Source organism: Cololabis saira, chromosome 23, assembly GCF_033807715.1.
Source record: "Cololabis saira isolate AMF1-May2022 chromosome 23, fColSai1.1, whole genome shotgun sequence".
NCBI classification, from domain to species: domain Eukaryota; kingdom Metazoa; phylum Chordata; class Actinopteri; order Beloniformes; family Belonidae; genus Cololabis; species Cololabis saira.
Window position 1 is genome coordinate 6,051,307 of NC_084609.1, and position 25,059 is coordinate 6,076,365.

General features: G+C 38.0%; 1 protein-coding gene across 1 annotated transcript; it reads left to right on the forward strand.

Moving 5' to 3' along the window:
• The first annotated feature begins 1,169 nt into the window (after positions 1-1,169).
• tspan11 (tetraspanin 11) lies at positions 1,170-24,682 on the forward strand. The gene is made up of 8 exons (XM_061714446.1): positions 1,170-1,274; positions 7,772-7,882; positions 10,676-10,867; positions 12,396-12,470; positions 14,886-14,990; positions 15,930-16,088; positions 18,676-18,762; positions 24,583-24,682. Exons 2-8 carry the CDS (start codon positions 7,793-7,795, stop codon positions 24,640-24,642), a joined length of 768 nt encoding a protein of 255 aa, XP_061570430.1. The 5' UTR covers positions 1,170-1,274; positions 7,772-7,792; the 3' UTR covers positions 24,643-24,682.
• The last annotated feature ends 377 nt before the right edge of the window (positions 24,683-25,059 follow it).

Genomic DNA, 25,059 nt, shown 5'->3' on the forward strand with positions numbered 1-25,059 from the left:
TATGTAAAATACATACAGAGTGTATATTATTTACATTTAAGCTGGAATTGGTTGCCAAATATCATAAAAATACATTTTCACTTAAATTTTATTGAATGTAATGTGTGTGTTTATTGATTTGTTTGGTTCTCAAAAAGAAAAGGTCAAATGGAAATTCACATAGAATGACAATGGAAAGAGGGGAATTGGTTCTCATAAATGGAAAGTGAAGGGGGAGGGGTGTGTTGTTGTATTTATTTATATATGAATGAATGAATGAATGAATGAATGAATGAATGAATGAATGAATGAATGAATGAATGAATGAATGAATGAATGAATTTATTTCGAACATGTATATAAAATATAAAAATAAAAATATACAGTAACATCTTCATATGCACATAGGTTCGAAAAAGGAGTAGGAAGAAGTTTACACTTTTTCCTAGTTCCTACCCCTTTATAACTCTATGAATTTACATTATTGCTATTATTATATCTACACAATATCCATATAAATATAGTCTGTATGAATACTACGTAAACATGCCTATTACTACATAACTATCCATATAAGTATATAGAAAATATAAATATTACATAAATATTATATCCATTTATAGAAAATACAAATATTATATAAATCTATATAAATATACACTATATAAACTACATAAATACCGCTATAAATATATTTATGCTACATACATAATAAATATATAACATATATTACATAATTATAACTATCCTTCTCAACATATACTACATAAATATCCACATAGATATCTAAACATATCTTAAGCAAGTATAATATACCATTTTCCCCTATTTTATTTGTTTATCACACTCCTCGTTTACCCATTTCCTCTTACATATACCTGTTTATAAATAATTATTTGTATCTCTTTTTAAATATATTTTATATGAATCCATATATCCATATATAATGTATCTTCTTCTTCTTATTATTCATTTATTTTTGTTTAATTATTGTTATGAAAAGTAAAAAAAGGGGGAAATATTGATATTTCTATTGTTATTGTAAATCTTATTTTTTTTCTTATTGCCCTGAATAAATATAGCTGTAAAAAAAAAAAAAAAAAAAAAAAAAAAGCTTGGCTCCAATTAAGAAACCTGACACTGAAAGATCCGAGCTGTCCCCAAACGCAGCAGCAGTGCAACAGTCGGGACCGTGAAGGCAGCTTGTTGGCAGGACGGAACCACTGCAGTAACCGGGCCGGAGACGGGAATCTCAGCAGAACCGGGACATTTCTCCGCAGGGTTGCGTTACCCTGGTGAGTAACTAACTCTGGCCGTTTATGGGGCTAGAAACGCCCGGGTTTCCTGCTGATTTAACAGGTTTAATCAGCTGAACTTTCCCTGCGCATCAACCACGCAGGTGTGTTTATTCCCAGGATGTTTTGAGGAAATAAGGGGAGAAAAAGTTTCGTTAAAAATCGTGAAAGACACGTTTATTTCCCTTTTTTTATCTGACTTTGGCAACTGTCAAAGTACAAAATGTTTTCAAAATGTTCTTTTTTGTGATAAATAAAGATTTAAAGGTGATTTTTTTATTTTATTGTCACAGGTGGTTTATTCTAATGAGGGCAGGTGTAACGTCAGGTTTGGTGTCCCGTTAAAAAGTATCCCCAGCCACGGGAGCGCGCACTCGTACAGGAGAAGCGCGTTCACGTTTCCTCTGGTGAAAAGTTAAATAAATAATTAAATAAATAAAAAAACATTTTGCTCCTGTTTGCACTTAAACCACCATTGTTGTGATGATATTGGGAAACTTTAAGCTAGATTGTTTTATTTTTAAGTTACAGTATCATTTTATGAAGTTTAATATGGTTTTATATCATATAACATTTAATCCCATGTTGCTTTTTTTGTGTGTGTAAAAATATCAAACATATCAAACACTAACGTTTTGTACAGTTTAATTCTCTATTGATCAAAAATGAGCCCAAAAAAGGAACTTACGTGGTCAATAATACTATGTATTCCCGATACTGAGGTCCATATGATTAATAATAATAATAATAATAATCGATTTTTATTTATAAAGAGCTTTTAAAAGATCTCAAAGACACTTCACAGACACAAAGATAAAACATTGCGATCAGGAAAATTAAAAATTAAAAACTACAGGATAAAAAGATAAGAGATAAAAGATAAGATAAAGGCAAGGCAAGTTTATTTGTATAGCACAATTCAACACAAGGTAATTCAAAGTGGTTTACATCAACATTAAAATCGGCAAGACATAATTAGACAGTAAATAACAAATAAAATGAAATAAAATTATGAGAAAAGAAGGTAAAATAATAAAAAGCACAAGGATAAGAAAGGATAAGAAACAAATCATTTAAGCAGGTAAGTTGCATTCAGGTGCTGCTCGTAATCAGCATTGATTTCAGGTTCTAGTTAATATAATATACTAAAAGGGAAATATGAAGAGTCAACAATCTGTAAAATATCAGGTGAATTTATACAAAGCTTTCAATTTATTTATAGTATCAGGTGTGAGGATTTGATTGACAGGTGACTTACCCAATGGTTAGCTACGACTTCTTCATCAGTTATTATCGCGCTTCAAAACTTAACAAAGCAGTCAGTAACCCAGAGCCGGCTCAACCCAGTGGTTATGTCTAAATTCGCCACCGAAACGATAGCCAAAACTGGATATTTTGCTGCAAACATACGCCCGTAGGAGCTGGAGGCGTGGCCAAGTTTGATTGACATTAATAACTGCGTGCGTTCCGCCCATTTGCATTACACGGAGAAGAGGCTCTTCAACAACATTCTTCGGAGGATCTGTGGGTGACGCCAACGATGGTTCGTCTAGTTCAGGGGTCGGCAACCCAAAATGTTGAAAGAGCCATTGGACCAAAAACACAAAAAACAAATATGTCTGGAGCCGCAAAAAATGAAAAGTCTTGTATCAGCTTTAGAATGAAGACAACACATGCTGCATGTATCTGTATTAGTTATAACTGGGGGAAGATTTTTTTTTTCATTATGCACTTCGAGAAAAAAGTTGAAATGTCGAGAAAAAAGTCGAAATTTTGTGAAAAAAGTCGAAATGTTGAGAAAAAAGTCGAAATGTCGAGATTAAAAAGGAAAGAAAAAAGGAATAAAAAAGGGGGAAGAAGAAAAAAAAGAAAAAGAAGGAAAAAAAGGAAAAATAGAGAAAAAAAGAAGGAAAAAAAGGAAAAAAAAGGTCAAACATTTTTAAAAAAGCTCCAGGAGCCACTAGGGCGGCGCTAAAGAGGTTGCCAACCCCTGGTCCTGTTACATTTACAGTTTATCAGTAATAACAGCGATTAACTACCTGTTCCTGAAGAGCTAGCGGTGGTTTCCGACAGCTCGGCTTAGCTCAGCTTCAGTGTTTCAGTGCTCGTACACTTAACAACACATTTAAAATACAAATTTTTACGCTCTCTCTTAGCTCTTTATTCACAGCTCAGATGTCAAGTTCACTAAAAATCTGAGTGTTATGCCCCCTAGTGGTCGTTTTAGGAACTGCAAGTTTGTAGATTCTGTGTTATTGACAGATCAGCTGGACGTAAATATGGAGTTTTTTTATATATTTTTTATTGGGATTTACACTACCTGTAATTCTATTCAAACTTCATTATATGTCTTTCCAACGGTCAAATCATAATTAATTACATTTTTAAAAGATATTGTTTCAACTGAATCTTAAACCAATCTTTGCTACCTGCATGAGAAATATGAACTGGTTTAGAGTTTCAGCCTCTGTAAAAAACAGTTCTTCAGGTGAACTGAGATGTCGTTACATGATTTCTTTTTTAAACTTCCGAATAGAAGTTGTGAGAGAATCTAAAAAGCCTGGATGAGTTGATGAGTTGGTTCTGATGGTCTGAAGTTTGACTGTTAACCTTGTTAAACTGAACAATGACTCCGTCAGGAAATGAAGTCATTGTTCAGAAACGTTCGTCCACACAAATAAAGAAAGTCGGGCGAGTCCTTGGTCTCACGTTTCGAGGTAACTTTAGTCTCTCACAGAACTACAAATGCTGTGAAAACCAGGAAATCCTGTCGTGTGTTTGCTCACGGTTGCCATGACAACGGTGTACTGGTTTATGCTGATTTATTTATCCAGAGAGAACTGGATGGATTATGAAACTTTGGCGGCGTCTTGTTGTAGGTTGATGGCTTTGCAGAGGAGAAACCCGTGTTTTAGACGTGTCACTCACGTGTGACTGATTCTGCAGCGTTTTCCTCCCAAGGACGTTTATAGATGAGTTTTTAACGGGCGGAGAGTAAGTGCTTCCTGCTCCTCGGCCTCTTATTTACAGAACTGAACCTGCAGCTTCAATTAATGATTAATGAGGTTGACAGTCTGAGAGGCGTTAGCAATAATGAACGGATGTGGTTGGAGATGCAACAGAAAATGACAATATAAACATCTTTTTAGTGTCAGTTAGGCCTGTGTTGAAAAAAATCGATTTTCCGATTCTAAATCGATTCTCATATTAATTCCTAAAAATCCATTCGTATGTCTAAAAATCGATTTTTATTTATTTTTTTCATCATTGCATTTTTGAACTTGCAGATTATTGAATGGCCAGACATGTGACACACCCAGTGTGTGTTAAGTGCTTTGCATATTTCAGTTTAAATTTCCAAATGTTATATTAGTTAAATTAAGTTCATATTGTCTATATTTACTATAGTTTATTTAGTTTCTTCTGTTATCAGACACATGATAAAATGCCGGGTGCTTCATGGCAAACTGTGTGTCTGGTGACAGAATAAACTAGACAAGCTAAAATGCCTATTTGACTTATTTATTTCTTAGTTATTTATTTCGTACAAATAACTTTTGGTATTTTTTTGTTTATGCCCAAAAAAGGATGTTTTTTTTTTGGACACCTGAATAACTAGTGCCATGTTTTTTTTTTTTTTTTTTTTTTAAATATCTTTTTATTGGTATTTTTGGGCAATAACAAAATGCTAAAAACACAGATATCAAAACCAACCCTATCAAGTATGCCATTTTTTAAACTCCAACCCACCCACAATTGCATGGCTGTACAGATTTCAGATTTATTTTATTTAAAATGGGACAGTGCATATTAATGAACATTTACATGTAAATATGCCAGATTATAGCCTAAGGCTAATTTCCATCTGTAGTCCCCTGGCAGGTTGATGGTAACATGAACATAAACGAATCAGAAAAAACAAAGACAGAAACACATAATACCACAACACAACACGAAACTTAGTACAAAGAATAAGAACAGGAGACCAACGACCAGTGTGTAAACGAGTCTAAACAGTAGAGTACAGTTATAGTGGATATATGTTAAAGTGTTTATATTTTGAAGTGCTTAGTGCGAGGAGATAAATTATATTGCACGGGAACCAAAATGGAGTATACATATTGCACAAAACCCGTCGTTAATATAAAGTGCATAATCAAATTGCACATTGCTCTACCGTATCTCCACTAATTGTATTTAATATATACATATGTATATATACACACATACGCATGTACAGTACGTACACACACACATATATATACATACACCTACACACACATATCCATACCCATGTCTACATACCCCAGACAAGCCCAATCTGAATTATGCATGATCACAGGTTTGGTTGCCTCTTAACCACATCTTCAAGTGTTTCTTAAATGTGGTGAAATTAGAGCACTCCCTTACCGAGGGTGGGATGCTATTCCAAAGTGCACACCCTTTATAAGATAGGGTATTTTGGGCAAAAGTTGTCCGCCTGAAACTTAGGTCACAATCCCCTCTATCAGTGGCTCTCGTCGCACGCAGAGTAGGGCCACGGGTAGATCTCTTTTTAATAAACATTTTCAGTGGCAGAGGAGCCAAACCATGTAATGTTTTATAGATAAGACCAGCAGATTTAAAATTTCTTAAGTTAGTAAAATTCAGAAAATTATATTTGTCTAGGATTCTACAATGGTGATAAGACAAGGGCTTCTTATCCAAGACTTTTAGCGCCTTTTTAAAACAGGACTCAATAGGGCTAAGAAATGATTCACAGGTGTAAGACCAGCTGGTGATACAGTAATCAATATGCGATAGAATCATAGAATGTAGAAATGTTAGGGCCGCACTGTCAGATAGGAATGATCTGATCTGTTTGAAATTGCGGATATTAAAGTTAACAGTTCTTACGACACTTTTAATGTGATTCTTAAAGGACAACGTTGAATCCAACGTGACACCAAGATATTTAAACTCACTCACGTTCTGGAGTTCCTCTCCCCTCAGATAAATTTTACAGGGGGACAGTTTAGTTGTTGGTTTACTGAAGGTCATACAGACTGTTTTTTTAGCATTTAGTGAGAGGCATGAATTAATCAGCCACTCCTGAATGTGGATTAGGGCAGTGGTTAATTTATTAGCTGCATCTTGGGGATTTTTAGCAAAAGTAAAGATCACTGTATCATCAGCATACATAAGGGTGTCGATATCTGTGCAGACATTTGGCAGTTCATTAACATATAAGGAGAACAGAAGAGGCCCAAGCACAGATCCCTGAGGGACCCCTACTGGACAATGCAGGTAGGGTGATTTGTGCTCACCCACTCTTACAGAATTTTTCCTGTTTGATAAGTAAGATTTAATCCATGTAATGACATTATCAGAGAAATTAAAGCCAGAAAGTCTGGAGAGGAGGATATCATGGTTGACAGTGTCAAAAGCCCTTTTAAAGTCAATAAACACAGCACCCACACAAGGGTTTCTATCTAGATAAAATTTGACCTTTTTCGATAAAAACACAGGCGTACAAAATAATATATAGATGTGCAGGGAGGAAAGAAAAAAAATAAAATAAAAATATTGGGTAGTAATAGATAATAAAGTAGCAAGGACATTAGAGATTGTAGCCTGACATGTGAACAGGGCTAGGTATGGCAGTCCAAGACATTCTGAGATGGGGGAGTGAGGCCCCATAGAGCTGGGACAGGCGTAGGGCCATGTTTTTGTCTTTAAATATGTTTAAAGGTATGAAAACATCAAAGTTTTTACTTATAATTGCATAAATTGTCTATTTTTCATTACTTTATATACTGTCTTGGAGTTACATTTGCACAATTTTCCAAAATTTAAAACCGAAAAACACAGAAAATGGAAACAATCAAAACAGAATGTGGGAAAAAATAAAACTGATTTCATCCGTCTCTGTTTGCCCTGGATCTGTTTGGTAATTCTGACCCACATGATGTTTCTGAAAGCAGTTCTATCAGCATTCTGGGAGCTGATTGGTCCTTACAGCATCATTAGCTGCCAATACTTGCTGTTAAATCTCAATATAATACCAGTATTAATATGTTGCAGAACTACAGTCATATAATTCATGCAACAGCTGAAAAAACAGTTTTAGTAACACTAACCCAAATCAATATCGGAATCGAATCGAATCGAATCAAATCGTGATAATCGATTCAGCATCTTAATTTGAATGTATCCCCAGCTCTGGTGTCAGTGAAAGCAGCAACTAAAGAATCTCTGAAGTCATGGAGGTGGAAAAGACAACAAAACTGAAGTGATTTGATTAAAACCGTCGTGGCGTCATAAAAACAAGTCGACATTCATCAGTTCAAGAGACATCAGAGTTGAAAATGTTGTGAAATGATGATTTTAAGGAGGTGAAAAATGCTTTTTTTTTTAGTCCTCTAAATGTATAAACAGTTCTGACATTTCTATAACCTCCAGTCTCAACTTTGACATTAAAAGATGAACCGTTAATTAAAACAAATGTTCTTTTCCAGAGCTGAGCCGGAGGACGGACGATGGCGGCGTCGGCGTACAAAGACGACCAGGGCGACTTTCTGACCGTCGGCCTCAAATACCTGCTCTTTATTTTCAACTTCCTCTTTTGGGTAGGTTTCTCTTTAAGACCCTTTTCCATTCCTGAAATCGTGGGCGCTCATTAATTCAGACGGCGGTAAAAAGAGAATATTTGACACATTATTCACCATCCAGGCGAGACCGGACAGTAGCTCACGTCAGGTTATATAACACACATTTTTATCACCATCATAACTTTCAGACGCGTCCTAAGGGTGCGGCGATTATGAGAAACACACTCGTTAGTTTTCTGCATGTTTACGCTCATTAACCACAAAGGAGGGTTGGTGTCTCATTAATTTGGATTTATTTGCCCCCCAGAGACAGCTTAGTTGATAGCATCTTGAAAACGTGCTCTTTTATTTCCCTCGTGGACTTTATCTTCACCTCCGATGCAAACACTAAACTCGGAGCAGAGATGAGGCCTCAGACGCTTTTTAACAGGTTCCTTGTTAATTCACCTCAGTTTCCTGGAAACTGCTGCAGATAATTATACCGTAATAATCCGTTAAAAAAACACGGAGGAGGATGTTTGTTGAGTAACATGATCATCTGGATTGTTCTTTTCATTACTCGTGTCCATATTTGTTCACCTGTTCATCGAAGTCACTATAAAATAATGTGAAGACACAAATATAAGCGTTTTCTTTTTACCACACGAGTTTGTACAGGGCGGCTGCAGGTCCTTAAAAAGTCTTAAATTCCACTTTTTGCTAAAATAAGGCCTTTAAATGTCTTAATTTGTCTTAAATCTCACTCCAAGGGTCTTAATTTTTTTATCTTAATTTTAGAGGGAATTGTTCCAGTCATCATTCAAAAGTTTTCTTACACTTTGAAAAGAAAAAGTTTATTTAATCGTTTTGAGGAGAAATAAATCTGTTTATGCCTCAGTCAGTGTTGCCAGGTTGGGCGGGTTTCAGCACAATTGGGCTGAAAAATATAGGACTGGGCGGGTTGATAAAATTTGGGCTGCTTTTCCTGGTTTTTACAAAATATGTAGAAGAAATTATAAACAATAAAGTTTCCATAATGGCAGAGAAAAGTAGAAATTTACACAATAAACTCACTGATATTTTATTTGCTTTAATCTACTCAATTTAATTGTAGTCCAATTTAATTGTAGTCTTTGTTTGGAGCCTGAACTTTTTTTGGGGGCTATTTAGTGCTTGAAATTTATTATGTATTTAATAATTGACAGTTTTAACATAGAGAATGTTTGATTTGGGCTGGTTTTTTATTATTTTGGCAGGTTTTACCTGTCAGATCTGGCAACCTCGACCTCAGCGCTGGATTTCTTTCTTGACTTGTCTTTTTGGTCTTAAATTTAGTTTGAAAATGGTATCAAAAAGTCTTAAATTGAACTTGGTCAAACCTGTAAACACCCTGCAAACGCTTAAAGAGCCAGTTATTTCTGGAGGGCAGCAGCAGCTTGTAGACGGGAGGATGAAGGGGAAAGTCTCTGCAAGGCATTTCCTCTCGTCAGCCTGAGATGGATAAACCAGATCAGAGTCCGGCCCGCGTCGCCTCGTCAGGGTTGTTTGTGAGGAAGTCGTCATCATCTCCGGAGTCCCAGCGCTCCGTTTAGTTTGTTTTCCTTCTGGTTTCCTCTCTTTTCTTCCCCCCTGTTTTAAGTCCCCTCTCACCGTCTTCCTCTGTTGATTTTTACGTTTGTGACTCATATTAGCGTCGGACTTCTGTTGCTGGTGTTTCTCTAAAAGTGAAGTGAAAGGAAACTTTGTTTCCTCTGCGTCCTTCCTCTGGTCTGATATTCCACGTTTCCCTGTCTTGTTGAGCCGCATTTTGTAATAAAGGTACAAAATTTAATAACTTTGTCATTTCATTTTGTAATAAACTGACGCATTTTGTAATAAAATACCCCAACGCATTTTGTAATAAATTTTGCCGCATTATAATAAGTTATTACATTTTGAGAAGATTATTACAAAATGCACTTGCAACTTTTTTATTCTGTAGAAAATGTAATAACATGGTGCATTATGTAATAACAATTCTAAAGCATAGTTTATTTGTTTATTGGCCTATATAATTCCAAACTTCAAATAGGCAACTAAAGTTATATTTGGAGTTTTATACATAGATTTATTGAGCTACATAGCTCTAAAGGAAATTGCATAAAAAACAACAAAAATCCATTGTATAAATTCATTGTTAAACAAACAACAATAATAGGTATTGATTTTTTGATTAGATTTTTGAGTTTTATTTCTGTCCATTTGGATACAACATAATACAACATAAAAATAGTCCAATATTTTTAATAGCACTGAAAAGGTATAGGCTGACGCCAAGGCTTATTATTACCCTTTTATGAACCTCGACTCAGGAGGTTTTATACAAAACAAAACTAATAATTTAGATTCAAACATTGAAAAAGAATGGATATATTAGAAAAGTAACAGAGGTATCTAGACAAGAAGCAAAGACAAAAAAACAAAGACAAAAACAAAACAAAAAACATACTATAAATTACAAGGAGTGATACATTAAGTGGTTTTTGGCTAGAGACTGTACAGCGCGGAGAGCAGAGGTTAAGAGTAGGGTGTGTAAAAAGAATTTAACATACTATTATGTATAATATAATATATGTATATTATGTATTATTATGTATTATTACATAATGCACCATGTTATTAGATTTCCTAGAAAATAAAAAAGTTGCAAGTGCATTTTATAATAATCTTCTCAAAATGCAATAACTTATTACATTATTACGTGGATTTTGGACGTTTATTACAAACTGCGGCTCCACAGTCCTTCAGCCCCGCTCTCACATGTGTTTATATCACCTCTCCGTCTGTCTCCAGGTGGGCGGAGCGGCCGTCCTGGGCGTGGGCGTGTGGACTCTGGTGGAGAAGGGCGACTACCTGAGCCTGCTGTCGTCCAGCACCTTCGCCGTGGCCACCTACATCCTGATCGTGGCCGGGAGTCTGGTGGTGGTGACGGGATTCCTGGGCTGCTGCGCCGTCATCCGGGAGCAGAGGAGCTGCCTGTCGGCCGTGAGTGAAGAGACCTGATCCATGAACATGAACCACATCACTAACCCAGATTCTACTACCAGTTATTAGGGCTGGGGATCAGTCAAATGTCAAGAAATTGATTTGATTCTTAAGATTCAGAATCGATCTTGATTTGATTCGATTGGATTGTGGTCTGGCCTTCCGTGAACGAGTCGGGCCGTGCAGTTTTCTTTACTACCAAAAAAAGACTGGAGTACATTTAATATTTACAGTTCAGGTACTTGTTTAAAGGGGCCAGAACAAACAGAGTTGTCACTTTCAGGTTTTACATTTTACATAAGAATTACCTTCTTTTTTGTTTTCTAAAGGCAACAAATAAGAAGGTAAAAAGCCGTGGGTACTCTGAAAATAATCGCTGGGGTACTTTTTTGTTGGATTAGTTAATGATGAACTTTATAAAACTTCAATATTAAGCCGATCAACACCAGACGACTTCACAAAACCCCGTTAACCCAAGTTTTAAAAAACGCAAACTAAACACTGGGCCAAAATACTCAGAATCACAAATATCCGATATATATATATATATATATATATATATATATATATATATATATATATATATATATATATATATATATATACCCCATATCTGGTAGAATATTAACCCAATATACAACATGAATACAATATATTGTACTATGACACACACAATATTTTGATTTTGTCATGTATGTGATCCATATATGTTTCTCGGAGCGAAAATACCCAGAATCCCTAAATATATAAGTATCTGATGCATATCCAGAGTTTGGACCATATCTGGTCAAATATTAACCCGATATGCAACAGGAAGACAAAATACTGCATTACGATACAGGATGCATTTTACATTTTGTCGTGGACTTGAAATATGGCTGCAGGCAGTAACGGTACATGGCAAGAATAAAAATGATCCCGTACTCGGAGTTTGACAAGCTCCAAACATGAAATCTACTTCAACTGCGGTTCAGAGAGTTTCCCAGATTTGATGCACATCCTGCACACATTCGGGCAGGAATTCTAGGTGTTTTTACGCAGTGAAAGAGTTGGCAGCTGCAAAGTTGCTCCCTGAAATTTAAGGGTCCAATAGCAAGACTTTAGAGGGTTTGACCCTGATTTAAATGAGTCGTTGAGTCCTCATCGCCATCATGGAGACACGTTTGGTCTCTGGATCCGGTTCCTCCTGCAGCTGTCAACACTTTCAGCAGGAAGAGCTGCAGCTTCTTCCTCCACAACGTCCTTAAAGAAAACCCGTCCTGCTGTCGTATCGCTCTGACAGCCGGATCCAATTAGCCGTGTGTGTTTACGTCACATGACATGAGTCTCAGAGCTCGTTACTCTCACACTGGACATTTCAGGCCTCGTTAAGGAGGATATTTATCTAAAACTGTTGACATTTTAGTTTTTATCTGCTGGATTTTAGGTCTTGGACTTTACTGAGATGTTGTTTTAAACAATTATGACAAAACCGGAGGGGACGTCCGTGTTTAAAGTTGTTTGTGCCTGTCTTTTCTCTCAAATGCAGTATTTCATTTTGCTGCTGTTTATCTTCCTGATTGAGCTGGTGGCCGGAGTTCTGGCGTACGTTTACTACCAGCAGGTAAGAGATCGAGCTTATCAATCACTTTGATTTGAGATCAGCTGATCAGGTTTCTCACCGTGATCAAATGCACACATTTTCTTGCTGATGCTGATGGCTGCGAAATACTTTAGAGAAGCATTGAGGCTCAGTTTCAACGTGTTTACTTCTTATTTAAAGTCTATTTTTGAATTTGCTGTTCTCCACTGGTCCTTAAAAAATCTTAAATTCAATTTTTGCTAAAATAAGGCCTTTAAATGTCTTAAATCTCAACCAAAGGGTCTTAATTTTAGAGGGAATGTATCCAGTCATCATTAAAAAGTTTATTTCATCATTTTGAGGAGAATCTCCTGCAGAGGTTCTAAATCTGTGTTGCCAGGTTGGGCAAGTTTCAGCCCAATTGGGCTGAAAAATATATATTTGGGCTTCTTTTCCTGGTTTTTACTAAATATTTAGGAGAAATTATTAACAAAAACGTTTCCATTATGGCAAAGAAAAGTAGAAACTTACACAATAAACTCTGATATTTGATTTGCTTTAATCTACTCAATTTAATTGTAGTCTTTGTTTGGAGCCTGAACTTTTTTTGGCGATTTAGTGGTGTTGTGAAGCTTGGAATGTATTACGCATTTAATAATTTACAGTTTTAATATAGAGAATGTTTGATTCGGGCTGGTTTTTCATTATTTGTGGGTTTTACATCACGTCTGGGCTGGAACCTGTCAGCCAGATCTGGCAACCTCGACCTCAGGGCTGGATTTCTTAGGCCGCGTTCAGACTGCAGGCAAATATCCGATTTTTAGCCCATCCAGATTGAAACTGGATGACTCTTTTGAAGTCTGAACAGTCCCAAACCGCATGATATCCGATTTTTGCAAACCAGATCGAAACCACCTCCAGGAGGTAACGCGGAACCATAAATCAGCCTTCAGTCGCGCTGTGACTGAGCCTGAACCTGCAGCCCGTCAGCCCCTCTCCTCCTAGGAGGAGAGGTTATGGAGCGGGGCTGCCAGTTGTTCATTGCTGGTTCGTTTTGTTAACTCTGAGCTTTGTTGGTTGGTTTGTTAGTTTGCTGGTGGTTTTGTTCTGAACACCTTTCTCTGTTTCTCATTTTGCTGGGACGCCGGGTCCCTCCGCCGATCACACAACTTTTGCGGTATGCGTTCATTGTTATGTCTAAAAATGATGCGCAGTGCCGACCCAATCAGAAACGGTACAGATATTTTGGGATTTTTTATATATATAAAAGAAATACATGACTTCACACAATACACGCGCTGGGTGACGCCTCCGCTCCGACGTCGTTGCTACGGCAACCCGTCAGATCAGTCAGTGATGTGGCCCAGTCTGAACAGAGCCAGATCCGATATGGACACTTGCTAAAAACAGTGTGGACAGTCAGCCCTGAAAATCGGATATGAGAAGGAATCAGATATATATCAGATTTGCCTGCAGTCTGAACGCGGCCTTAGTGACTTGTCTTTTTGGTCTTAAATTTTGTTTGAAAATGGTATTAAAAAGTCTTAAATTCCATTTTTGCTAAAATAAGGCCTTTAAATGTCTTCATTTGTCTTAAATCTCAATCCAAGGGTCTACATTTTAGAGGGAATGTATCTGTGTTGCCAGGTTGGGCAGGTTTCAGTCCAATTGGGCTGAAAAATATATATTTGGACTGCTTTTCCTGGTTTTTACTAAATATTTGGGAGAAATTATTAACAAAAAAGTTTCCACTATGGCTGAGAAAAGTAGAAACATTAGCTTTTTGTTTTAATCTACTCAATTTAATTGTAGTCTTTGTTTGGAGCCTGAACTTTTTTGGCTAGTTAGTTGTCAAGCTTGAAATGTATTATGCATTTAATAATTGACGGTTTTATTGTTTTGAGGAGAAATACATTTGTTTACCAGTTGTTAAACACGCGCTTGCTTGACGTCTCAGTCAGCGTTGCCAGGTTGGGCAGGTTTCAGTCCCAATCGGACTGAAAAATAATGAACTGGGCGGTTTGATAACATTTGGGAGGCTTTTCCTGGTTTTTACTAAATATTTAGGAGAAATTATTAACAAAAAAAGTAGAAACGTACACAATAAACTCAGATATTTTATTTACTTCAATTTACTCAATTTAATCGTAGTCTTTGTTTGGAGCCTGGACTTTTTTTGGCTATTTATTTGACTTGAAATTTATTACGCATTTAATAATTGATGGTTTTAACATAGAGAATGTATGATTCAGGCTGGTTTTTCATTATTTTGGTGGGTTTTACATGGCGTTTGGGCTGGAACCTGTCAGATCTGGCAACCTCGACCTCAGCGCTGGATTTCTTAGTGACTTTTTGGTCTTAAATTTAGTTTGAAAATAGTCTTAAATTTACCCTGGTCAAACCTGTAGACGCCCTATTTTATCCTTGTGCCTTCACTTGTCTCCTGGTCACTTCCAGCTGGGCGACGAGCTGAAGCAGAATCTCAACCACACGATGACGGAGAACTACGCCCAGCCGCGGAGCGACGCCGTCACGTCGGCCGTGGACAGACTCCAGCAGGAAGTACGACGCCGTTCTGGCATCATCTGTTGTATAAGACCTCCCTAAACCCACGCTCTGCAGCAACCATGGATATAAAGTCCTTTATAGCTGGGAGGGAATTCATGAAAATCGTGCACTTGGTGACAAGTTTTTGATATTTGGCATGTCAGTTATGGACATAAGGCTTTCAAAAACCACCAAGAACAAATTGGGACGTCCCCCTAGTGGCTGGTTTGCAGAAAATTCTAAATGAATCAATAAGCAAGGCAATAGAGGCAGCATTGTAGGTTTTAGTGAGTTTAAATACGCACAGCTGATGTTTTTTGTGTGTTATTTTAATAAAATCCTATTCTTTTACTGTGACTTAGTTCTGAAGTTCTGTTCATCTTAAGCCTGAACGAAAGCCACTGTTCTCACCCAATGAGATTGGCACTACTGTCCAATAAACAGAAAATTGCATTCCTTGGGGGTGAAAATATGGGTCTAGAGCCCTAAACAATATTTCTATGTGACTTAATTCATAGAGATAGAGTTTTTTGGGCAAAAAATTACCTTGAAAATGAAATTTGACCTTCAACATGACCTTGAAATAGGAAATTTATCTCAGAATTGAATTCCTAGCACCAAAAAAGTTGAGAAAGTGACAATATACAACAATCTAGGACTAAGAGAAGCTGAGATATATATGACCTTTGGTCTTTTCGGTTGGAGCCATTTTGAATTTTCTGCAAACCGGCCACTAGAGGGACGTCCCAATTTATATGCGGTGGTTTTTGAAAACCTTATGTCCGTACCTAACACCATGCCAAATATCAAAAAATTGTCACCAAGTGCACGATTGTCACGATTGTTGACGTATTCCCTCCCAGCTATTAAAAGCTTGGAGACGAGCGGCTCAGTCACAGAAAGTAGTTCCTCGTAGCTGGATGTTCCTCCCACTAACATCCTGTCCCTCTGCAGTTCAAGTGCTGCGGCAGCAACAGCTACCAGGACTGGACGGTGAGCGTGTTCGTGTCGTCGGGCCAGGCCGAGGACAGACTGGTACCAGACAGCTGCTGCAAGACCATCACCCCCCACTGTGGCCGCAGGGACCACCCGTCCAACATCTACAAGGTGGAGGTGAGTGGTGATGTGAGGAGGTTCTGGGTCTTTCTGTAGAGGGAATGACGTCACAGATGCAACTTCATAGCGGGTTACGTCCACTGAGTGTCAGAAAGACTGAGTGTCAGAAAGACTGAGTGTCAGAAAGACTGAGTGTCGCCAACCCTTTGACAGTATTTGTGTTCGAGGAAGAACTCAACTTTTTTTTTGTAGTACTTTAATTATTTACATGTGTTTTTAAGCACTGATGGACTCGGCAGGAGTGACCTGTTGACGCTGCTGCTGTGTTGTGCGCTGAAACAAATAAAGTGATCTTTTTTGCTCCTGTTAAAAAAAAAAAAAAAAAAAATGGGGGCACGGTGGCGCAGCAGGTAGTGCAGCCGTCTCACAGCAAGAAGGTCCTGGGTTCAATTCCCGCCGGGGACGCTGTGGGCGCTGAAGTGCGTGTTAGTTCCCCCATGACTTCAGTGCCCACACCCTGGGTGGGGTTGGCGAAAGGATCTTTCTGTGTGGAGTTTGCATGTTCTCCCCGTGTTCCCTTGGGTAGCTAAAAAAACATGCACACAGTCCTGGGCTATACATGCCCCCTCTGGCCAACCGGGGCGCCAGATGGGGTGGGGAGGATCCGGCCGGAATAACGTGATCCTTCCACGCGCTACGTCCGGTCAGAGAATCCTCACCCTGTCTGGTGAAAAGAAGCGGTCCATCACTCCTCAGGATAAGAAGGAGACCTGAGCTCAGTGTAGGGCCCTCCCTGGGTTGGAAGAGGAGAGCAATGCCCAGGACTGTTACTTAGGTATGAGCACTGGGTGATGAAATGGGTAAAAAATCGGGGATAAAAAAATATATAAAAAAAAAAGGAAAGACTGAGTGTCAGAAAGACTGAGTGGCAGCGTAAACTTTCAGTTTGAGCAACTGGAAAACATCTAAAATGGGAAAGAGCTGTTGTGCGATCGACTGTACTCATAGATTTAGCAAGAAATCGGAGTTATCGTTTTACAGACTGACGAAAAATAAGCTTAAAGGGGACCTATTAAGGCATCTAATACCTATTTTAAACAGGCCTTGAATGTCTTAAAAACAAGCTTTTGATTGTTTTTACTAAATAAATTATAAATTCATTCTCTGAGCCATGTCTTTATCTTCTCATTCTCTAACCTCATTATCTATGCAGGATTCTGAGTGGGCGGGGCTATGATAATGAGGCTCTGTGCTGATTGGCTGCCTGAATGACTCGATACACCGCTACGGAAAAATGGCGGAAGCTCCGGCCGGTGGAGTTAGTTGTGTGCGTGGTTTCACGCATCGGAGGCCAACCGATGTAAATCGCATTTCCGTTACGTAACGACGGGAGCAGAATCTGAACATCTCGTAGATCCACATCACACTGGACGGCTCATCCGGGCGGCTGTACAGACACTGCAGAATTTGGTTGCTTTCCTCCTTCTCTGAGTTGGCAGGCTGAGGGGAGACCACTTTATATATGTTAAAGCAAGAGAAAATCTGTTTTTCATAATAGGTCCCCTTTAACATTTCCTGAAATATATAAAAAAAGTACTTTTAAAAAAAGTATCAAAAATAAAAAATATTCTTAAACAATGCTTTTAAATTGTGCTACTTCACATTCAGAACCAACACATTTTAACAGAGATGCTTGGCTGTGAACCGGGACTTGGAACAAGAGTCTTACACCATGTGGACCAGGGCCTTTTTTATTATTTTTTTTATATTTGTTATTCATTTTTTATTTGAAATAATCCCACACCTTCGACATATTCTGTCGCTTCCTCTTATTACTTTCACTTTACTGCATTTTCTCATTGTTGCGTTCACTGTTGTCAGTCCCGTCTTCTTCCGCTTTATAAGGGACACATGCGTTAAAAAGAACTGAAACGTGAAGTTTAAAATGTATTTTTTATTTAAACGAGGCTTCAGGGCAGAGGAAATTGCTTGATCATTTTTTGTAGTCGAGTTACTCGCCAGAATGATAGTCCAGGATCCTCCAGCTGAAAGATTCAGATGTCCGAGTTCTGGTCCCTGTGGAACTAATACTCAACAGCCTAATTGGCTCATCTGCCTTTCAGGGGCGGGTCTTATCAGTGACCGACTGATGTTTTGTTTTAAATATACAAGAATCCACCCGGTTCTCTATAAGCGTATCATCACCCCCCACCACCGTGCTTGATAGTGAGAGCTCAAGTGGCCGGTCTTTCTGGTGGAACAGCGTAAACTTTATTAAAAAGGAAGGTTTTAAGTCTAATCTTGGACTCAAAGATTGTTTCTGCTTCCCGAACGCAGCGTGGGGTGTGATGACTCTGCAGAGTCAGACATTTCTTTGACAGCGGGGGCTCGGCTGAATGAATTAAAGATGAGGTTTTGAAGCGTTATCGACGCTGCACAGGGGACGTTTTTTCCACCTTCATGTGTGAAATCCTCAGCTTTTCTCCTCTTATCACCAACAATACCTGGAACAAGAGTCGGGGCTTAAACCCTGAATGTGAACGACTCGGATCAAACACTGAGGACCAAAAAAAACTGATGAAAAGTGGAGGATAAATGTGCTAAAAACAAAGATCCATCAGTTCACCTTGGTCTCCCCCTGCAGGGCGGCTGCGTCACCAAGCTGGTGAAGTTCCTAGCCGACCATCTATTGATCATCGGCGCCGTGGGGATTGGAGTGGCCTGTCTGCAGGTGAGGAAACCACAATACCGTCGCCATGACGATCGTTTCTGCTCCAATCAGGCCCAATTTAAACCCTGTAAAACATAAGAAAGTGCTTTTACTGCAAATTTGTTTGATATCTTTTATTTCTAACATGAGCACATCAAAATTTAATTAAATAAAACAGCAGACCAATTTTCATTTCTACGACAGAGTATTAGGGCCAAACTAAGACAAAAAAAATTGGAAATTACAAGAATAAAGTAATAACAATATGAGAATAAAGTTGTAATGTTGCGAGAATAAAGTCGCAATATTACGAGAATAAATTTGTAATATTATGAGAATAAAGTTGTAATATTATGAGAATAAAGTTGTAATATTACGAGAATAAAGTTGTAATATTATGAGAATAAAGTCGTAATATTATGAGAACTTTTTTTAAACAGTGCATGTAGGGAACGAATTGTACAGAGTTCCACTCCCATCAATGACTGTGATGAAATGACAAAGATAATGTACAACAAATTAAAAAAATTATAAATATAGAAGTAAAAGAGAACATGGATACAAGGTCTGGATTACATTAAAGATAAAGACATTGAAGGTTAAGACGGAATAAGATGTTTTTTTAATAACTAATGTTGACTTCAGCGACACATTCAAGTCATTCCAGAGATTTGGATCTAAATGTAAAATTAAATTGATGACCAGATGTTCGACAGAAGGGTAAATGAAGATTGCCACTGAGTGTAGTTGGATATGAATTTAAAATCAGATGATAAAGTAAAAAACTGCTGGAAAGTGACAGGAAGATCTTGTTTTCTATTGATAAACTTATGCACAAACAAGCATGAGTGAAAAACATTAAGTTTAAGAATGGATAATAGTGAATATTTCATAAAAAGAGTTATAAATCAATAACATAAAAAAGAGCGATTATAATCGCTAAATAATAAATGTATCATCCTTAAAAAAGGAGATGAGAATTAATAATTATAATAGCAAATGTGTTATGCTTGAAAAAGGAGTAGGAAGAAGTAAAAAACGTGTATTAAGCTTGTATTAAGACCTATCAGCATATTCATATATTTTTTTGTCTCAAATGAACAGCTTCCCGTTATATTTATTAAATTCACCCTGATGGGTTTTAATCTTTTCCATGATTGAAAATGTTCCTGTCGAGGTCAATGACCTGGAAATGGAGATTTCTCTCCGTGTCACATTAGTCTCCGTCGTCGTTATCGGATTTGTTGGTTATTATTATTGAATCTGTCCGGGTCGCAGACGGAGCCGAGCTTTTCCAGCCGCAGAGATCTGCGATGCTCGTGCGTTTAAAGGTTGAGCAGCGTTTACAGACGCCGCCTGAGATCTGCGTGAATGAACTTTATTTGCTGCCCTGATGCTGAGTTTGTACACAGCTCGGTTTTAATTAGGAGCCGTGGGAAAAATGTCGGGGACAGAACGTTTCTGCTGCAATCATTAGGAAGTGAGATTGTCCCTTAATGAGAGAAACCTTTTTAAATGAATCTCTGGTTCCTACGGATGTGACTTTGGAGACGAGATGTGTCCAGTTGTCACCAGCCACATGGTGGGGGTTTACAATGATGCAACATGGCTTTTAAATGGCATTTTAAAACAGAAATATATCCATGTGGATCAGCATCAGTTATACTCTACTCTGCGTTTAGGAAACTGCACACATCGCTTGAAAAACATGATATAAACTCTATTGATTAGGGATGTCCTGATCAGGTTTTTTTTGGCTCCGATCGATTCCGGGTCATTTGATTTTCAGTATCTGCCGATACCGAGTCCCGATCTGATACTTTTGTTACATATTTAGAAAAATGAACAAATGCAAAATAAACAGATGCAGGTTGCCCCCCTATTTTCATTTTATTCTTATTTTAGCACTTAAACAGAGCAGTTTTCTTTGAGGTAGCTTCAACAATCAGGTAGTAATAATACAACTATTAACTAGGAAAATAGTGCAAATTTAAACATAGGTTTGAATTAAATAAAAGCAGCAGCTCAACTTAAAATACCCAGCAGGCCTGTAAACAAATGAGCAAATAAAAGAGCAACAGTGTCATAAAGTGAGGCAGTAATGTGCTTTTTAGACTCTTAACTTCTTACCGTTATTTTCTGGCTTCAAGAATAAAATGTTTGTGTTTAAAGGACCTACAATCTTCCTTGCTAAGTCGGCAAGAATTTGCGTCGCAGCCTGTGGCGTTTTCTTGAACTCACTGAGGAGGACGACACAGAAGCTTCGTTCGGTTTTCAGTCACCGTTGTAACTTAACTTTTATTTATCTACTTCTGCTTCAACGCTGCTTTGTGCAGAACAACACAAACAACTTTATTGAACTCACTTTACGTGACACGGTCCACACTCTGCACCCCCACCACCCATATCTTTCTTCATATCAGCAGCGTTGACGTGCAAAATTACATGGATCTGTTGCTTGTTGATGCCAGTTGTTTGGCATTTTTTCCATCTGTTTGATGCGCTGATTAAAATAATGAGAATAAAATATAAATCTGATCGCTGTCAAGTCTGAAACAACGTGATCGGATTTGGACATCTCTAGTAATCATTGATAAGATAGAAGAGCAGCATCTCTGTGATGAAGCCGCTCAAATAGGAAGGAAAGAACCGGATTCTGCCCCCAAAATGATCCAGAGAGACTCCATGAGCACATTAGTGAGATAAATAGTGTTGTTTCTGTCAGCCTGTTTCAGTCTAGTCTTTGGGTCCAGCTATCATTTTAGTTTTTATTAGTTTTAGTCACGTTCATTCTCCTTTTTAATTGTGTCAAGTTTCAGTCGACTAAAAGTCTGAGCACTTTAGTCTTATTTTAGTCAGAATTGTCCAGGACCATTTTAGTCTAGTTTTAGTCAAAGATTGTATTTAGCCAAACCCATTTTACAATTCAAACAAGGTTATCTTATTATTATATTATTGTTACCTTATAGACTCAAGAATACATTCATTCCAGATACAGAAGACTCTAATTTAAGTTTACAACAATTTATTTTTCCGCATTTCTCCCCATCTTCTCCTTTTTTCGACGACACATTGGGTTTTCTTTTCCACGTCTATGTAGGAAAGTGTATCCAAAGATGGTTCTTCTTCTTCTCCAGCCCCAGAGCAGATCCCCGTGTTTCTCTCTGTAACTTTGTTTTTAATGTACGTTAACTAGAGCTCTGCGTTAACGGCATCAGCCTCTAACTCTGCAGCTGCATCTTCTGGATCTGATTCCTGCTGCAGCGACTGGGATTGAGGACTAACGTCATCCAGCAGAACTAAACCAGAGAAACTACTGAAAACATGGACATTAAGGATCTTTGCTAGAACATTTGGTCTCGTTTTGGTCAATGAAAATGAAGACACATTTTAGCAGAGTTTTTATTTTGTAATCTACATTTTAGTCTCGTTTTTATCCGTCTACGATATTGCATTATATATTTAATTATCGTTATCGACACATGACCAGAAAAGAAAAGATTAGAATACTTTATTGTCTGTCCCAATGGTGACAGAAATTCCTCTTTGACAGGGCTCACAACCACATTCACACATTCCCATGAAGACACATTACAATAGAAAACAAATAAATACGTTAAAAATACATTAAAAAGAAAAAAAAACAGTAAATAAGTTAGAACAGACATGACTAGTGCCTGTTAAAAGTGCAATGATCTATTTAATATTGTTCAGAATGATTGTGGCAGATGGAATGAATGATTTTTTGTAAATGTTTTCAGCATTTTCGTTGTGTCTCGTCTCGTTTTCCTGGGGTGATAAAGGTTCGTTGACGACGATATTTAGTCATAATTTTGGTTGACGAAAGCAACTTTAGAGATAAATAAGTTAAAAAACCCCAAAAAATGGAGCAACGTGACTCCGTGTCGTGAACATGGTGAGAAAATCGCTGGCGTGTTAACCGCTCATCCGTGTGTCTGCTCTCCGTAGCTGGCCGGCGCTCTGCTGACGGCCGGCTTTATCTACCTGCTCTATAAAGAAGAGGAGGACGACTTCGGGTCTTTGTAATCCGGCTCTCGAGCGCCTCGGCGCCTTTAATCGAGCGGAGAGACAAGGTCGGAGGGCATTGTGGGTATCTGACTGCATGCTTGTCCTGCTACATGTTGAACATCTGCAGCCGCATGAAGCTCCTCATCGCCATGACTACCGCCTCCAGCTCTGCATGTTACTCTGGTCTCACGGAGGATAAAGATGCTCAAACTCAATTCATCAAGTGACAATTCCTCCATTGAATTGAATTCAATTTTATTTATATAGCGTTTATTATAACAGAAGTTTCCAGAGACCCCCGAGCAATTATTACACTGCAAAAACTCAAAATCTTACCAGGAATATTTGTCTTATTTCTAGTTAAAATGTCTCATTTTTAGTCAAAAAATCTCATTACACTTAAAACAAGATTCATCACCAGAAAAATAACTTATTTGACAATTTTCACCTGTTTCAAGTAAATTCTCACTTGAAATAAGTAGAAAAATCTGCCAGTGGGACAAGAAAAAAATCTTGTTCCACTGGCAGATTTTTCTACTTATTTTAAGAGAAAATCTACTTGAAACAGGTGAAAATTGCTGTTTTTTCCAGTGATGAGTCTTGTTTTAAGTGTAATGAGATTTTTTTTTTTTTGACTAAAAATGAGACATTTTAACTAGAAAGAAGACAAATGTTCTTGTTAAGATTTTGAGTTTTTGCACTGAAAAATAAACAATGGGTGGTAAAAACTCCCCTAGTGGGAGAAAAATTTCCATTTCACAGGAGGAAGCTCCTCGGTGGCGTTTTAGTTGTTACATTCATATTTAAGGCTCCATAAGCTGAAATCAAGACATGTTTCCTACTACTTCCCACCACTTTAATGTGTTGCTATAGTTACCAGCAGTCTAAAATAGACATGGCCGTTTCTGGCTCGAGCTGCCAGATGAATATCAGCCTCCAACTGGACGCCACGTTTAAGATTAATTGGCGCAGATTTTTACTTTCTAAAATTAGATTCCAAGGAAAGTAAAAGTGGGAGAAAAAAAGCAATTTTTTCATGACTTTTTGGACAGAATCTGGTCTGGAAAGTGACATGTCTGTTCTTGCTGTTGGATTTTATCAAATAAGTTTCCTCAAAAAATGCAACTTATACTCCTACGGAAGAGTATTACGGCCAGGCAGGAGAAAAATAAAAATAATACTTTAGAGGAGGAAGATTTTTTTTTCATTATGCACTTCGAGAAAAAAAGTACAATTTCGAGAAAAAAGTTGAAATGTTGAGGAAAAAAGGCGAAATTTCGACTTTATTCTTGAAATTGTATTTCAACATTAATCTTGACTTTTTGACTTTTTTCTCGACATTTCGACTTTATTAACGAAATTTTGACTTTTTTCTCAACATTTTGACTTTTTTCTCGAAGTGCACAATAAAAAAAAAATCTTCCTCCTCTAAAATATATTTTCTCCTGCATGGCCCTAATACTCTTCCATATACTCCAGTGCGACTTATATGTTTTTTCCTTTTTTATTATGCATTTTATGGCTGGTGCGACTTGTACTCCGGAAAATACGGTACCTAAAGCTTTCTAAACTCCTGAGGCGACGTGAACCTTCTTCATTATCCTCCCATTGCTGTTTTGCATGAACGTTCTTGCTCCACGTTGTTGCTGTAAGTCTGAGCAACATGCTGATGCTGCTGCTGCTGCAGCATCTCCCGGCGTTACCGCGGCAACCAGCTCCACACTTTTCCGGCGGCCTCCAGCTTTGTTCACCCTCTAACCCGTGTCAGACCCTCCACCGTGAGTGTTTCACCTTGACTCCTGCTGTTTCCAGATCTGTGGGATTGTTCTCACCTGCTGCTTGTACAGAAGGATCAACATGGACCCGTACTGAGCACCGACCCCCCCACCAGAAACAACCAGGACCACCAGGACCACCAAGACCACCAGGACCCCACGATGCTTCCTACGGGCCGGACCGGCGCCGGCTTCAACCTCCGAGTCTCCAGCTGATCATCTGAGTCCTGGCTCTCAGGATAAACTCCTCGCCTCGCTTAGATCTGACTTTACAAGCTTATAGTCGTCTTAAACCTGCCTGAATTCTTTACAGACTTGATGAGACTCTGAGAACCGTTGGAAACACTAAGAGTTATATTTATATCTGTACTTGATGCCTTCATTTTAATGCTGTCAAATCAAATCAACAGTTCTGTATCATGTCAAGTCTCTGGGTTCGGAGCGCCACCAAGTGGTCGCTTTAAACATCCACACGTTTCATTTTCTGTAAACTTTGTTTCATCACTTCACCAGA